The sequence below is a fragment of the Cryptomeria japonica genome, chromosome 9 (genome assembly GCF_030272615.1).
Source record: "Cryptomeria japonica chromosome 9, Sugi_1.0, whole genome shotgun sequence".
Lineage (NCBI taxonomy): Eukaryota > Viridiplantae > Streptophyta > Pinopsida > Cupressales > Cupressaceae > Cryptomeria > Cryptomeria japonica.
The window spans coordinates 700,025,007-700,043,212 of NC_081413.1; the positions used below are offsets into that span (position 1 = coordinate 700,025,007).

Consider the following 18,206-nt stretch of genomic DNA (forward strand, 5'->3'; position numbering starts at 1 on the left):
CTTGACCAGTTGTTTTTTGCCTCTTTGGCTTGTCTTTGTAAAGGGTAAGCACCCTTGTTTTGCTGCTTTTTTAATCAAAAACAAAGGCAATGTGTACGTAACCATACTCAAATATAACCATACTCAAATAAACATCATATTGATTATTGGTTTGCAAGGAAATGAACTTTTATTCCCTTGTATCTTTTAGAATTATTGCATACTAGACCTCTCCCAATAATATTTCCTTTGTTGTTGCCTTACTAACATGGGACCTCAAGACATCGTGGATCATGCAACAAAATCAAAATGGTTCAACGCCAATGTATATTCACAGTTCATGCTAAAGCTCTGTTGCAAAGAAGCCTACTAGCAACTTGATAAGATCTGCATTCCTTGAGAAATTTTACAAGGTTATCCTGCAACAGTTTTCCTACGTGGCAGACCAAAGCACAGGGAGAAAAACAATGCAAACTGCAAACAAATAATATCACGGTCTGAACTCTAATTTCAATGAAATAAGTTCAGCTGAAAAATTCTCTTGTATTTCTGCAACAACTTATGTCATCAAACAGATAAATTTTTAGCATACATACTTCCCACTATGCATGTCACAAACCACCCATATTATGATTTGTTACTAATAACATTTCATTAGTATCCAGGTCTGTAAACATTCTAATACTTTGAATAGTCCTCTCGTACTAGTGCCATATTAGAAATAAGCAAAGAAGCATCTGAATTTTCTGATTCAGAATGCATAATATGAATGAATGATATACAATCCAAGAAGAAAATATAATCCAATGATGCTAAAATGGCAGAACAAGAAAGAGTGTCCTGAATGCCAACTCGAAGCAATTGCCCTCAATATTTAACCATTTAGTGTCTTGTATGCTTCTAGTTGGGAATTAGCTACTGCTTCAGGTACAGATTTTGACTAACATCTATTAGGAATTTTCATGTCTTTAAATATAAGATCGCAAAACAAAAACATCACTTCTAGTTCTTATCATTGTGGCATTCTTGCATTAGACCTCAGTAATACAAAACTAAGCTCTAACATTAACTTCATACATTGACTCATTTCCACAACCTCATGAGGCGTCACTGGTAACAGACACGAACAACAGCAGCTTCAACATAGCCCCAGCCATCTTCAAAATCTGGTCCAACCCAATATCCAGCCAATATATAAACTCCCGATGACACCAGCTGGAAACTATTTAATACTTCTGAAATAATTAGTCCGTATGCCAGCAAAGAAGAAATAGTGCCCAGAGTAGACCCATTAAACTGCAAGAAGGTATTGAATTTGAGTGAAGGTCTAAACAGTTTGTCAGGTACGGTGCCAAACACAAGCACCTGCCTCATTGGAAAGCTTAACACATTCTTCATACGCTTCTTATGTTCTCTTATATTGCCTTGTCGTACCATAAAATTACACTCCATTTGCTTGTGGGTTAAACTGACATGAACTGGAGTAGCCAATACATTCTATGGGTCAGATATAAGCCATCAAAGTCATATCAACTTTTGATTTTTAGGCAACGAAATACAAAGGACTGGTTAAGGAAAAAGCAGCTGAGAGTTTTTAATTGTTCATCTATTCTTAGAGCATAAGGTGGCAACATAAAAAGTTTAAAAAATCTACACAGACAAACTAGATGGGTAACTAAAATGTAAATGGAATTAAGAAAAACCTCTGCATGCCATCATATTTGCTTGTCTGCTGGTAAAGTTCAACAGCTTTCTCAGCCGATACTGGTTTTCTTGCTGCAGAACTTCACAAGCAAGCAAAGAAACAGTCATCAAACTTTCATTTTAAGAAACCCATGTCTACATCTCATCTACCAATGTATATTTTTTTAAACAACTTTCCTGAAGAAACCTTTGTGCAATGTCAACCAAGTGAAGCAAATTGACATAAATTATTCACCAGACAGTACAGCATTCTTAAACTAAAAAGTAATCAGTAAAGGAAGCTGTATTTGAAACAGATCTAGTTAGATTTCTTTCCTTGTTAGCTCCATTTTGTATAGTAATGTTCCTTTCTACTGACCACTGAAGATCAAAACAAAAAAGTATGCAATGAATTAAGGGTAGAAGCATTGTTGTATATAAGTTAACTGAATGGTGAATAGAAAACCCTAGATTTAAGAAAAAAAATTGGCTACCCAACATCGCATGTTCACTAAAATTAGTATTACTACATAGAAACGGCTTGATAATTGCCATTGCTTAAGTGGAATAATATCACATTTTGTACTTGAAACTTTTCATGGATATATCTGCATATTGTTTAACTGAAGATGTGTACGTGAAAAAAAAGTCAACAGGGAAGTTATGGCATAGGATGACTGAGTATACCATGACATACTAAGCCCATGTAACCATGATAACAGCCTGATAAATTAACACAAAGAAAATTGTATTGTATCATAAAGGAAAGAAGCATTAAGTTGGTGGAGATAGACCAGCAATCAGCAAATTGGTGTCTTAAACTATATCAACATGGATCATGATGGAAGTTTAGGAGCTCAATCACTGTTTCACAAGACTTGAAACCTTGAATCTTGTGTGATCCCAAAGTTGGAATTGCTGATGCTATCCAGAGTGGATTTCTTGCTGAAACAGGCTAAAAAAATAAAGTAGAATGGTAAACCATCTCAAAGTGAAAGTTGAAATTCATCTTATTAGCAACCCACAAAACAGATCTTCTTGTCACAGCCCTTGAAGCACTAAAATTGCTAACATGTCAGTGAAGAGAATACCTCATCCTCAATATGAGCATAGAAACATCAAAATTGCTTATACGAACGAACTTTCTCTGCACAAATACGTAAGGACATTTTACAGGCTCTCAAAGTCTTTAAATCCCTTAAAAAGGATCTGTTTGATTTTGTTAAATAAATAATGGTGCAAATAAGTAATGTATGCAACTACAAATAATATATAAAGAAAATCAGAGTGTCAAAGAATCATCAATGATGAATCACCACTCAAAACGAAATGGCCAAAGAGAAGCATCAATTACATAACTAAAAATCGAATTTATTAATGATAATTATTTGCAATGTATGAAAATCTAAGTAGGAATGAATGCAAATTAATTCGAAACTATGGGATCCATTTTAAAACTTGCTTGCAATACACAAAAACATCAAATTTATGACAAAGTTGTAAAGTAAGAAACAATTTTACTTCTTTTTATTTATTTAACCCTCAAATTTTATTTGATTGGCCCACTTATCTAAATCACATATTTTATTTTCTCATGAGTATTTCTAGAATCTTTTTCCCCACACTTGGAACACATGACAATGAGTCTATCCGTAGAATCCTCTATGTTAAAATTCAAAAAATGTAAAAATCTATAAGAATCAATTTGTAAATGCCAGCGAGACTACATAGAAGATAAAAAAATAATAGAAAGAAAACAAGTAGTCTAAGTTGGCTACATGGTGAGAGAACTAAAGCTTTGAAACATTCTATCTGCATCTCAAAAGATACTAAAAATAAGTAAATTTTGACACTAAAGCTAAATGTACACATACTGAATTTTTGTTTTTATGACTTCAAATTGTTTGAAAACAATAAAAGAGTTTCACACCTCAACTCCCCAAGGTCACCAAGTTCAGAATGTAGATACCAATATAAGTACACTTCTACACAATCAAGTCAGCAATACTAATGAAACTCAACCTCAACAGTGTCAAAAATGCAAGTAAATTTTAACCTCTCAATTATATATGTCAATCTCAAATGGAATTTGTTTTCTTTTGATATCATTGAGTGGTTTCAAGATGAGAAGCTGAAATTCTCTGTTTTATTAATACCCATCTATATTGATTATTCCTGATGGCATTAATTTCAAAGATTGCATCAATTTGACAAGTTTTAGATTTATTGCATCCTTGCCTTTTTTGAGTAAAGGGGGTTTTGCGTGCATTCACTTCATTCAATCAGGTCTGATTTGATGAGGAGAAGGGGTTTTGTGATTAATCAATATATATCATGTCTGTTGCACACTTTAGCTATTTCATTCTGTAGGAGACCACATTTTATGGGATATGTTTCCGTTCCCTGTTTGTGGGTAAAGCATCTGAAGGGAACAAGCTTATCGAATATGATGCCTTTAACTGGATCGGTTTTTTTGACATCTTACCAGATTTACATGACGTAAAGGAGATAGTATGCTATTACAAGCTTTAAAATTGAAATATTTGCAGAATTGCACTACGGAGAAAATGCCTCCACAGAGAGGGATCCCTGCAAGACCAGAGTTCCACAGTTGAGGTTCCCAAAAATAATACTGAGATTTGATCCTGTGACCTTGCCTTTCAAGCCCAAGACTTCTAATTAGTTTTCAGCTAAAGTCCAAACTATAGCTCATCATTTGTTTAAGAGCTTCCTGTGCACTGTGGTACACACTGAAAATTCATATAGTGTCCCATTTTTCCAATTTCACTTTGATTATTCTCTGCAAATGATGTTTTCTCTTGTGGGTTTGATAAAATACACAATTTTTATGAGATATTTTGAAAACACCAATAAACCTGTTCACTTTAGTGAAAGGGATCTGGTATATCCTACACTTTTTAGAAATTCAATGCACAACTTCTGAGAAATTCAATGCAGATCCCCTGTTTCTACGGATGATTTGCAGACTATTATCAAAAAATTGTCCCTTTCAAAAATCATACGGCAAATGTGACTTTACTCGCACCAGAGAAATTTACATCTTGCAAGGAACATCTAGAACTTGAAAGGAATTTTCTTGTGATTTGGTCTCTCTTCAAGCAAAAGAATTAGATAGCAGATTTTTGAATTCACTTATCGATTACATTACATTGATGACTTTCTTCAAATGTTGCTGTGGAGGACTGCATGATAAGTCCTTGTAAGATATCTCAACCATGTCCTAACTCTGTTTTTCAACGTGGTTTTGCTTTCTCTGTGTGGCTTAAGAAAACAATCCGATCCTTATTTTGATGCAGAAGATACAGCCGGAGCATGAAGCCATGGAGAATTTTCACTCTGAAAGAGCTGCAGAATGCCACTGCTAATTTTAGTGAAGAAAATAAGATTGCAAGACGTAAATTCAGGCATGAGACTCCCGAATTCTTGTTGGTGCATATTGCCGAATTCAAAAATTTCACCACCGGCAAAAAAACTGTTGCGTGAGACAATTCCCATGGGAAAGCCCATGTAATACAAGCCTATCGGCTAAAGAGTAAAATATAACTGCCAAATGTAAGTTGTTAATATTTTGTTATTTTGGTATGAAGTTGCTCTCAACCATGGGAAGTGTTCATTTAGACCAGCACATGAGGGCCTTCAATATATTGCTGTCGTTATAGTGCATTTATTATAATCATACAAGAGACTTCTCGAGAGAGAGCATCAAACCCTAATTAATGATTGCATGTAAATAGGTGCTTTCTGCACTAAACTAATAGAAATCCATTCCTTATGGTGAAGTCGTGTGCTCCATACAGGAGGTCACAAGCTCAAATCCAGAGGATGGCAGGGTTGGATAATCACTTGTGGAATCCCACAAAGGGGGTCTCATACACCAATTTGGTGTATTATTTGCCTGTGGCCTAAAAAACTACTTTTACCAATACCATTTACCTTCTATTAAGTTGTGTATCCGACCACTACAATTCATGTGTCATGTTTCAATTATGTTAATGTGAATGAACAATCTGTTCCTTCACAGTGTTGACAGTGCCAAACATTAGAAGCAATAAAGCAGTGGAGAAAGCTCGGCTGGGCTGGCTAGGGGTTTGGTAGGATCAAACACATTCACTTCCTATGGTGATTCAACTGCCGTATATGGCAATGTCTTCTTTGTGTTTCAAAGGCACTTCACTTTTGTCCAATTAGAGAGAAAGCTAAGTGTTGTGAGGTATTCACACATCGCCCCATTGCAAATGGGGACCACCAGTTTTTTCCTGCTTTCTAGGTAGTCTTAGAATCCTTAACTATTAGCCTTTGCATTAGAAGGGGTATACGTGGTCAAGAAGCCAGGATTCAGATGGATAACCTTGTGTGAAGTGTGAAGTGAGTGAGTTTGTAAAGTCTAGCTATCATGAGAGTCAATCGTGAGTGAAGGATCGCTAGTTAGAGGGTCACTTCAAGTGCTCCTCTTAAGGAGTGAACTTCACTTCATGTACATCCCTTGTAGAGCGGGCTTCTTACAATTCTCCCACAGAGCGAAAACTCATCCTAAGACTACATGATGAATATTGCACGATGCATCAAAGTTGAGAGAGAGAGCGAAAGAGAGCAAAGGTGAGTTAGAGCATTCACTACCCTCAAGAGCGTACTTCATCTCATAAGGAAAGTTTGACATGGTATTGTGAATAAAAGCTTGAGAAACTTAAGGATTGAATTGATAAAACAATGAAATAATGAAGGAAGGGTTTATTTTGGTTTTCACTTCATGAATTCAAGGAGGAGAGTGAACTTCATGTTTAATTCTAGGGGAGCGAATTTGTTTCATTTGCCTACAACAAGATGTAATAAATCATTTCCTTGAAGCTGATTTGATGCCTTGACATATTTAGGAGAGAATGATTTCGAATTTGGGATAATGAAAGGCAAGTTTACTTCATGTTTGAGGGGACACAAGCAAACTCCACAAGTTGGAGGAGATGAGCGAACTTCACAATTTGAGATAGATGAGCGAATTTCATCTTGAGCAACATAGAAGCGAACTTCACAAACTAAGGAAGGAGTGGTTTTAAGAGCACGATTAAAGGCGAAGTTCAAGAGTTGCTTCATGTGATGGATGATAGGATCTAACTTCATGTGCTTGGTGAAAAAAGTGAACTTCATGTTTGAAGCCACATGAGCGAACTTCAAGAATCAGACCACATGAGCGAACTTCACAAATCAAGCTACATGAGCGAACTTCACAAATCAAGCTACATGAGCGAACTTCACAAATCAAGGTACATGAGCGAACTTCAAGAATCAGCCTACATGAGCGAACATTCAAGAATCAAAGCAGACGAGCGAACTTCATGATTTGAAGGAGATGAGCGAACTTCAGGAATCAAGGTAGATGAGCAAACTTCATGTTTGAAGGAAGATAAGCAAACTTCACAAATTGAGAGAAAAGAGCAAACTTCACAAATTGGAGTACATGAGCGAACTTCACAAACTGAGTTTCAAGAGCGAATGGAATGAACTCTACTCCGTGTGTTCCTAATTGAAGGTGAATTTGTAAGATTGATTACAAGACCACTACCTTGAGCAAATTAAATGATTGGAAAGAGTCATTTTGAGTTGAGAAGATGAAAGGTAGAAGTTCAAAGAACTTCATGTTCAAGCATCTATGAGTGAACTTCACAAATCAAGGGAGACGAGCGAACTTCACAAATCAAGGTGGATGAGCAAACTTCATGTTTGGAGAGAGATGAGCGAACTTCAAGATCCAAGACACATGAGCGAACTTCACAAATCAGCCTACATGAGCGAACTTCAAGAATCAAAGCACATGAGCGAACTTCATGTTTAAAGGCATGTGAGCGAACTTCATGATTTGAAGGAGCAGAGCGAAATTCATGTTGGAAGTAAAGGAGAGAAGGAAATTTGAGAGCATTTACCTTGAGTTGATTCAATTTGAGACAAACTTCATGTTCAAACACCCAAGAGCGAACTTCATGAACTCAAGAGGATGAGCGAACTTCACAAATCAAGGTACATGAGCGAACTTCAAGAATCAAGGTATATGAGCAAACTTCAACTTGAGCAACATATGAGCGAACTTCATGACCAAGCCCAAGGGAGCGAATTTGTCTCATTTACCCACAATAAGATACAAAATAGAAATTATTATATTTGACATAAAAAGAATGAGGCAAGGAGCAACAGAGGTAGTAAAAAGCGGAGAAAACTTCAGGAGCGCCGTTTTAAGACTCAAAGGCTCAGTATCGAAATTCTGGAAAGATTTGTGAAAAATCGTAATCATAAGTGATCAAGGTTTTGCAATTGTTGTGCGCTACTCCACTATCCAATTCTTTCTCGGCGCTCTGCTTTGTTCAGTGTTTGCTGCCATGGTTTACAAATTCATTAGGGCACGGATTAGGGAATGGAGAACCGACGGGTCTTGGGTATGGCGAAGAGATAGGAGCCTCGCTGGAAAGGAAGTTATGGTGAGTAGGCGTTGCACAGGGGCCGAGGTAAGCTCTGCTTCTTACGGTAAAGGGTTGAGTCCTTTGGCGACCAGCGATTAGGAATCACGCAGCGAAAAGGAGCTGCTGAGGCACAGAGAGAAGCGTGGGAGTGTGAGGAAGGAAGCCTCAATGCCCCGTTTGCCAAGTTGGTGGCCACCTCCTGACATACGCCCAGCCACATCGTCCCAGGACTCTACGTTTGGTCAACTTCGCGGTAATGCCCTTCACAAAGGACGAACCAGAGATTGCTAGAGGAGATCAAACTGGATCATGCCACATTTGCAATGCAAAATAAGCCAGTTGGTATTCAAATGAATCCAGAGGGAGCTTGACACTTCAGCTTCAAAAGAAGCATGACATTTCAGCTCCAGAGGGAGCTTGACATTTCAGCTCCAGAGGGAGCCACGTCATCATGAAGTTTTGTTAGTGAGTTCTTCTCTGTGAGGGAGAAGTTCGAGATGCAATCCCTTGTTAATGTATTCTTCTCTAGGACAAGTTTGAGGTGAAAGCCCTCGTTACACCCTCTGCGAGTAGGTATGGTGGATCCACCCTCTGCGAGTAGGCATGATGGAGATGCATTCTTCTTTGGGAGAAGTCTGAGGTTAGAGCCCTCGTTCCACCCTCTGCGAGTAGGCATGGTGGTAATGCACCCTTCTCTAGAAGAAGGTTGAGCTGAAAGCCCTCTTCCACCCTCTACGAGTAGGCATGGTGAGCCCACCCTCTGCGAGTAGGTATGGTGGGTATCATGGAAGAAATTCCCTATGTGCTTGTTCACCCTCTGGGAGTAGCTATGGTGAACGTATTATTCATGGGAGTAGCCATGGTGGTAGTCACTATGTGACTTGGTTATTCAGAAGGAATCCTCCCTAGCTAAGAGGGACGGTTGTTGTGTAGCTAGGTTGGATCCCTTCTAGGGCCGACCTAGTGCACAAAATGCCAAGTGGCCTGTCGGCCTTGGCATTTGGATATCTCAGTTGTATGAGTCTAATTTGGGGCAGGCCCTATTTAGGCGAACCACTTGTATGTAACTTATGATTAAGTTAAAAGTAACTTGCAACTAAGGGAGACTCATATGTAACTTGTAATATATAGGTCTGACCCTATCCTTGGTGCCAAAAGCATATGGACGACTTAGGTCTATTAGGAAGTATTGATTCATATATATGCAAGGTCATGATTGCATCAATGATATGAATTCAAGAACATGAAGGACATGTAGTGTGCTCGGGGGTGACGATAAGAGCTTATCGTCTATGGTTGGGAAGGCAACCGATCTGATGTTTGCCTATGGTTAACAAGCACTACCATAAAATCAACAAGCAGAAGACAAATGCTAGTGGCACAATGAATTCATCATCAAAAGTCAGAAATAATACTTTCAATCCTATTTCAAGGCAAGGACATATGAACAGGTTCAGTAATTCTTTTTTCCATGGTTATTGTTTTTCTTGCAACTATTTTGGACATAAAGCCATCAATTGTAGAAGGTTTTCAAGAAATGATTTCAGTTTTAGGAGTAAGAATTATTTTATTCCTCCAAGGAGCTACAATGTGGTATGCTATAGATGTAATAATCTTGGTCACATTGCCAAAGTCTGTAAAAATGAAATGGCAGATTTTTCTAAATAGAGCAAGAAGGGTGAGATTGTGGAAAAGGCAAAGGAGATTGCTAAGGTTTGGAAGAAGAAAGAGAAGTACCAGTGGAATCTCTGATTGTGCAAACAGCCCCTATTGCACTAGATGAAAAAGATATTTGGTACGTGGATAGTGGTTGCTCCAAACACACGACTGGAGATGAAAGTAAGCTTTTGACTCTCAAGAAGTTAAATGGAGGCAAGGTAAGGTTTGGAGGTGATTTTTCTACAAAGGTAGTGGGTAAAGGTACTCTTCTATTGAATGATGGCAAAATAGAGGTTGAGAATGTGTAATTTGTAGAGGGTCTTGTTGATGTGTTTTTTACACACATGCGAACACAAAATAAAATACCTAAAAGTATCTTATCCTCTCTTGAAAAAAATCTCTCGGATGCTGAAGATTAGCTTAAGGATCATTCAAGAAGACTCCAAGGTTCATGAATGTAGAGTCACTACGTGTGGATAAGCTTTGTTGGTTGATGTCATTATGCTGGAATCACAAGGGGACTTACATGTGAATGCATGAATGCTTGATTTGTTGGAACTTAGATCATCTGATGTTACAATTTGGTGATGCTTTTGTCCTAAACTAACTTGGGCTTGAAAAAATGGCAAAAGATGAAGGGTTAAGAGAGTCTATTCTAAAGCCCTGAATGTGAGAAGATGGATGAATGATTAGATGGAATCCTACTGAGCAAGGTCTTACCATCAACTTGAACAATTTGACACAAGCTCAGTGCAATCTTCTAAGGACGTTTCAAAGATGTTCGAATCAATAGCATCAAACATTGATCACCGTTCAAGTTAATGCATAAACAAAGAGTGTAGAACGTGTTGAGACATGGACCAGCTAGGACTCGAACCTAGGACCTTCCATACGCTGTTGGAGTGCTCTACCACTAAGCTACTGGCCCCTCTTGGACCAGTCCATCGTCGGTCCGGGTGTGGCTTATTTCCAACACCAACACAAACACCCCCCCTTAAACCACACCTCTCGTGTGCTTGGGGTTCCTAGCCTGGAGCTGGCTCTGATACCATGTTGAGACATGGACTAGCTAGGACTCGAACCTAGGACCTTCCATACGCTGTTGGAGTGCTCTACCACTGAGCTAATGGCCCCTCTTGGACCAGTCCATCGTCGGTCCGGGTGTGGCTTATTTCCAACACCAACAGAACGATTTGAAGTTAAGCTCATATCATTCCAGTTGACCACGCAACACGCACTTACAATCAATAAGAGGCTAGTGGTATGGACTAGGCGGATTCCACATTAATACATTCACCAAATTCTTCCATTCAATCTATCTAATTTATTTATCATCTAAGGTGAAGATCCAACAAGAAACCATGCACATTGTAAGAAACAACACACTTCACCATAACTTCAATGAAAATGGAGCTCATTTACAACTTAGGCAACAATTTTTGCCTTCTCCTCCTACTCTACTCTAATCTATCTATCATCTTAGCTATATTCACTACTCTATTTCCTATTCTAGCACTATTAACAATTAACCTTTACAAATGAAGAGTTTGAGCTTTATATAGAGAGCTCATTTACAATGAATGGTCGGGATTGAATCTTCATCAATGGCCAAGATTTTACAATGAAACCCTAATTAGGGTTTGACAAACTCTCCTTAGCCAATGGGAAAATTACATTCAATAAGTATGGACCAATAGATAACAAGGGTAGGTGCCTCAGAGTTTGTGCCATCACTGGTTAGTCAAGTACATTGCATCTAGACATGTTGATGTGGAACTTCTTATAGATTGGTAGAGATAGTGATTGGGATGATGAATAGGATGCCACCTTTAACTTGCACTTTTGTAAACTGGATAGATCATCGTGAAGGAATATTTCTATACTTCAACATTGTCCAGCTTCTGCGATGATGGTGATGATCATCTAATTGTCTTCTCGAATGTCTTGATCATGGAAGTGCAAAGTATAAATCTTAGTTTTGAAGTATTGATGAACTTTTGATGTTAGCATTGTCTCTCTCCTTTGGAATTCCTTCTCTTGTAACTCCCTCCATGTCATTGATGTTGTGGATCATGTCCTTGTGCAAATGAATGCATCTTGTGTGATCTCCTTATTTCTTTCTTCATCTCCTACAAAACAAACAAGCAAGTATCAAATACACTTGATATATAGGTTATATAATCTCTTAATTTAACATAATCTCTGATTTTGTATAATTTGCAGGTCCAATAGGTGCAGTCTTAGGGGAGATCACCCCTTGGTTCTAAGCAAATTTTGCTATCTCCTTGATGAGTTCCTTTCTTCCTTTGTGAATTTACCATTGTTCTGATGAAATTCGCTCCAAACTTGGAGCAAGGTACTGTTGGTGTCTGTTTTATCATCTACCAAACATTAGGATAAGATACCCGAAGGTATTCTATCCTCTCCTGAAAAATCACTACTGATTCCAAGGTCTATATGTGCGAACAAGCGACTTTAGTGGGATAGCTACTCGGGTAGTGTTTGCTGAAAATCTCAAGGGGGACTTACATTAACAAGTGTCTTTTAAGCTTTTGGACTTAAATTTATCGATTTCAGGCTCTCTTTTTTTGGATTTTCGAGATTTAGACTTTCAAAAAAAGGGAAAAAGGGATAGGGTTTCAAAAAGCTGATCTAAACCTACGAAGTCTAGAGATGGTATTAACTGGGTATTCTCGGGAAACCACACTTTGCTTCGCCACACTAAGGACAACTTCACAAAGCGGGTGCAATCTTCAATGGGTTGTGCTTATGATCGAAATGTTAGCATGCACAAAGGATAGGCTCAGACTAACTTTGCACAGTGAGATGGAAATCATCCATTCACCAAAAGTATGAGCAGAGATACACCGTCAATTAACACTTATCAAATCTTTCATTCAATTCTAACAACATGAAAGCAAATCTAAATTAACTTTAACTAAAGTGTTGAGGAAATTGAAACCATGCTAATCATTCAAACAACAAAGATTACAAAGCCTTAAGAGAAAGCGCACATGCAATATATTACTTGAAAAGGACCTTCAAGCAACAATATGTCAAAAACCTCACTCTCCAAATGAGAGGAGGTAGCCTTATATAGTTTTTCAAAAATCAATGAACGGTCGAGATCAAACAGTGATCAAGGGCCCGAATTGAAAGTTACAAACCCTAATTAGGGTTTCCCAAAACTCTATTAGTTTGAAAGAACGAGAAAGTGACAAGTGGCACAACTGCTATTGTCACTGAGGTGAGTGTCCAGTTTCCCCTTTTGCAGATTCAATGTATCTAGACATGATGAGCCTAACCTCTTCCATAGTGACACTTGGCAAGTTGCTAATCTAGAAGTCGACGATGTCCACATCATCAATACATGTGGCGAGGATGCCTTCCCACTCAACTGCCTGGACAAGAAAATTCTCGTCAATGAAGAGAAAACTTGCAATCCTTGAAAGATCGCCCTTATCAATCATCCCCGAGTCTTTGAAAAAGCTCGACTGAATTCTGGCTCTCAGGTTCTCTGCCTGCAAGTGTTTTTCTCGTATACTCTCTTTCTTCCAGATCTCTGATGCTACATGAAACACCTTACTCAAAATTTCTCTAACATTTTCCTCTGTCTCAAAACACTTAGTTTCGGATTTCTTCAAGACTTCAATCCTAGTGACCAAAGCATAATACCAAGTGTTAAAGTCATATCTATCCCTAGCTTGTATGACACCGGCATCCACCAAGCTTCGTTTTGACAGACCTCGGATAACCTTTAATTGCGGAAGTATTTCATCTTGAATTTCTTCAACATCTTCCCGATTTGCAGCTGAGTCCTGAATTCAGCTGACCAATGAAGAGGCTGACTCATGTGCTGATACTAAATTTTCTAAAAGTATGTCAGCACGTCCCGAAGCATCTGAAATCCATTCCTTAGCCTGCGTGAATGTGCCCTTCATGTCCTCGTAATCTTTCATTGACTCTTGCTGAAGAGGCTGCGGAGGGGTGACAGGTATCTCATGGTTGAGTGGCCTGGTTAGATGGAGAACATATTTCCTCCATTGTTGATTCTCTTCCTCAACCTTCTTTCTTTTCTCCTTCTCCTGGACTAGCCTTGCCTTGAGGGTGATGAATACTAAGAGGGGGGGGTGAATTAGTATGCCAAAAATCACTGCACTAAAACACTTACACAGTCTAAAGATAAACTGGTAAAGCAGTCTAACAGTCAGACCGGTTACCACACATGCAAACCAAAATGCGAATAAAGCATTCACCCACAAAAGCAATACAACCATAACACAAGATATTTGACATGGAAACCCAACTGGGAAAAACCACGGTGAGATGGAACTCACAAGTCACTATCTGCAGAATAGAAACCAGACTGGTTAAGGTCTTACAATGTTCTTCACCAGAACAAATCCTGTTAGGAATCTCAATCTCTGTTAGGAGATAAGTCCGATTAAAGACTACCTTGTTAGAGGATTTTATTCACAAGTGTGAACCACCTTGTTAGAGGATTTTACAAAGGCTTTGAGGCCTACCCAGTTAAGGGCTACAGACTTGTCAAAGATGTGAGTAATCAACAAGTGTTTGATCTATCTAATAGCACAAATTGCTTGGTTGGATCCAATATTGCTCACAGTTAATGCATTCCAGCATTACTTCAATCTTCTCTATCTCTCTCACAATTACAACTTGAACTTCTCAGATAAGATCGTTCTCACAACAACTCAACTTCCACCTTAAACCCTAGCACGACATTAACCCTTTCAGCAACAACTTAAAACCCTAGACATGATGTCCTTTTAAAGGAATCTGATTTCATGTCGGTCCAATAGGATTACATTACAATTTCCTAGGTTAAATGAATTTAGACATACTCAGTAACACGACACAAAAAGCACCGTCAATGTGTCGGCACCGTCAAACAATCGGTGGATTGGTAACTCATCACAAAATGCCGGTTGGTAACTCATCACAGAGTATTACCGGTTCATACAAAATACCAATTGCCGGTTTGACAAAAATGAAGACTGGTAAGAATGTGTTGTGCCGCTTTGCTCCCTCGTACCGCTTGGGATCTACGAACCGCTTGGGGTCGACATGCCGCTTCAGACCGGGAAACACATTCTGCAAAATCACCACTAGTCTAAAGACTAGAATACAACATACCGGTTGGAACAAATACCGGTTGAGCACAACCTCATACATATAAAGAGGATCGCAATACAAGTGTGTGTCCATCAATGACAATCACAACATAAATTAAAAATGCCAACAATCTCCCCCTTTGGCATTGATGGCAACACTTAGGAAAATAAAATTTTGACATCTAAGTGTTTTACAACAAAAACTTGCCATTAACAAAATTGCTCCCCCTAAGCATATACACTATCCCTTAATCAACACAGCGTATAGCAATTTTGCATACAGAGCATAATCATTGAGACATCAGAGCATATAGCATATATCAAAGCATATATCAAAATTTCAAAACCAGATACTTCTCCCCCTGTGTCAGAAGATCAAAATTTTAAAACCAAAAACCAGATACTTCTCCCCCTTTGCCAACAATGACAAAGTACCGCTGAATAACCCTGTTTCCATATATATATAAAAAAGTTTATGACAATAATGAATAATACTTGTCAAAAACCGATTTATAGTCCTACAAAAATTGTTTCATGGATAGAGACCGGGACTCAAGTAGGGAGGTTGCCACTTCCTTCTTTGTTTGCATCTGGGATACCTGTTCCTCCATGGCATCTACTGTGCTCAGTTCCTGTGTGACTGTCAGGGCATCCAGGTTCAGATAACACTTCTGAAGAATTTGCAGTCGAGGAAGTAAAACCAGTTGAAGCTCCTACAAATCCCTAGACCGTGTACTAATCTCTTGCTCCATCTTGGCTGACTGGATCTGGAACCGATGAACGGTTTGCCCATATGCTGCAAAGGAATCATAAGGTGTCTTAAATGTGCCCAAGTAGGACTGTAAGTCCGTTTGAAGCTTTTGCTTCTTGGCTAGCACATCATCACAGAACAGATGAGGTTGACAGATTTTGCTGAGTAGCAAGTTTCCCTCATCCAAGGCATTCCTTATGTCCTTTTGGTCTTTCAACAGTTCAGTCCTAAGCTCATTCATCTTTTTCACCAGAGCAACATTAAGAGCCTTTTGGTGCTCTTTCTTGACATTGGCCTCTGCTGCTTCTTCCAGACTCTGCACCTGATCATCCACTACAGTACATAGAAGTTTGAGCTGTGCTAGTGATGATTCAGTGTCAGGAAGATTAGTACCGGGGATTAAACCGGTAAGGGTGTCTACAGCCGCCTGGATTATGTCCTGTTCCTTTTTCCTGCGAATGACTTCAAGGCGCTCTTGGGCAACCTTGATGCTCTGCATAAGCTCAGACTCACTTGCAGATTGGAGATCAATAGGACTCGAGATAGCAGCCGGTTTGGCTTGGCTCCCGGTTGCCTTAGGAGTCTCCATCTGTGTGCTCTTCATTGCTTCAGCTGTCTTGTCTGCTTCTTCCTTCTTCCTTTTCTCTGCCTCTTTCTTTTGTTCTTGTTCCCTGTCTTCTTCTTCTTTCTTTTTCTTCTCCTTCTCTTCTTTCTCTTTCTCTTCCTTCTTTTTCTTTTCTTCCTCTTCCATCTTCTTCTTGTCTTCCTCTTCTTTCTTCTTCTTCTCTGCTTCTTCCTTCTTCTTTGCTTCCTCTTCCTTCTTCTTCTGTTCTTCCTCTTCCTTCTTCTTTTGTTCTTCCTCTTCTTTCTTCTTTTTCTCTTCCTCTTCCTTCTTTCTCTTGTCTTCCTCTTCCTTCTTCTTCTTTTCTTCCTTATCCTCTTCTTCTTTCTTCTTCCTATCATCTTCTTGCTTCTTCTTCTCTTCATCTTTTCGTTTCTCCTCTTCCTCTTTTCTCTTCTCTTCCTCTTTTCTCTTCTCTTCCTCTTTCTTCTTTTTTCTCATCTTCATCCCTCTTCTTCTTCTCTTCCTGTTCCTTTGCCGCTTCCTGTGTGTCCTTAGCCTGTTCACCGCCTTGTTCGGCTTGTTGCCCCTGTTCAGTTCCCTCAAAAGGTATGTCCTGAGTGACATCTTCTACATCCAGGGCATCGACATCGATAGTGTTGATTGGTTCTTCCACCAGGTTTCCTTCCTCATCAAAAACCTCATCCGGTTTGGAAATAACCGGTTCTTTTTCCACTTGGAAGTTGGCCATTCGTGCTTTGTGAGCTAGAACAGCATGATTCATGTGCTGATGAGTGTTTTTTTCCACATCATCAATTCTTCCCTCCAACAGCCAGTGTCTTCTTCTCCTTGTGAAGAAGAGACCTTTATTTTGATCCAATACATCAAACAATTCTGAATTCGAGAGGTCGGGAAAGTACTATGAAAAGACTTTCTCCCTAATCTCCTGTTCCTTTTCAATGGCAATGCGCCATTTATTATCTAATGCTTTAAATAAAGAAGCCAGTGTCTAAGATTTAATCTCTAATGGCGACCGGTCATTCTTGCATAAATAAATAATGATTTCCTGTAGTATTTCCTCCTTCTCCTCATCACTAAAATCATCATAGTAATCTACTAAATCATGAAGTAATTTTCTCCTAATATTCTTAACTGTCCTTTGAAAATGTGTCAAAGGTTTGTATGAGGAGATGTCAATATTTACCGGTGCGGATGTTGCCGGTTCATTCTTCTTCATCTTCTTTGTCTGTCTTGCCTTCTTTGGTTTTTCATCAGACTCGGTTTTTTCGGAGTCTGGTTCATTTGTCTTAGTCTTCCTCTTTCTTTCGAAGACTTTTGCCGGTGTTACCTCCGGTTTCTTCTTTGCCGGTGACCGCTTGGTCACTCTTGGAGTTGCAGTGGTAGCCGGTGCCGATGCTGCAGGCACTGCCTTGGCTTTCTTTGCTGCCGATTCTTTTCCTTTCTTAACCGATGGTTCTTCAGCCGGTGCAATTCTCTCCAAGTAGGTTCCGGTTCTCTTAGCCTTTGGATCAAGAGGCGAGGCAATAAGGGTTGAAGCATACCCTTCCAGCATGTCATACATAACCTCATAGCCCATTGGCTCCACTTCCTCCATTCTAGGCTCAACAGCCTCCATTAAACATTTGTCCACCTGAATGGTGAAACAGATGTCATCTTCATATTTCTTCACTATATTACCTGAGATTCTTACCCTCTGACTCATCTTTCTTCTGAACTCATCAAAATATTTGTTCAGTACTTCAGGGTAACCGGTTCCAATGGCTTGTACGCTTTCCTTAATCTGCTTGGTTACCGGTTGGTCAGGAGACCACTGGACATCTCCTACTCCAGGAAAGTAGCCTTGGAAATAGAAGAACAACCCTACCAGTAGTTGTCCAAACTTGAATCTCAGTGCATTGTCCTGTTTGATTGCCTTTAGGTTCAACAGGAGTTGCCTCTGCATACCGGTG

The 18,206-nt window shown here is 39.1% G+C and overlaps 1 protein-coding gene across 2 annotated transcripts in view; it reads right to left on the minus strand.

Annotated features, from left to right (window-relative positions):
• Window positions 1-661: 661 nt before the first annotated feature.
• LOC131073938 (uncharacterized) overlaps window positions 662-18,206 on the minus strand; it is a 53,701-nt gene continuing 36,156 nt past the window's right edge. The window contains exons 2-3 of one of the 2 annotated variants that reach the window (XM_058010462.1): window positions 1,683-1,755; window positions 662-1,457 (exon numbers count right to left, since the gene is read on the minus strand). In XM_058010462.1, the coding sequence (XP_057866445.1) occupies window positions 1,087-1,457; window positions 1,683-1,755 (444 nt within the window). In that variant the 3' untranslated portion in view covers window positions 662-1,086. Of the gene's footprint in view, window positions 1,458-1,682; window positions 1,764-18,206 lie in introns of both variants that reach the window. The other variant, XM_058010461.1, reaches the window with a different exon arrangement.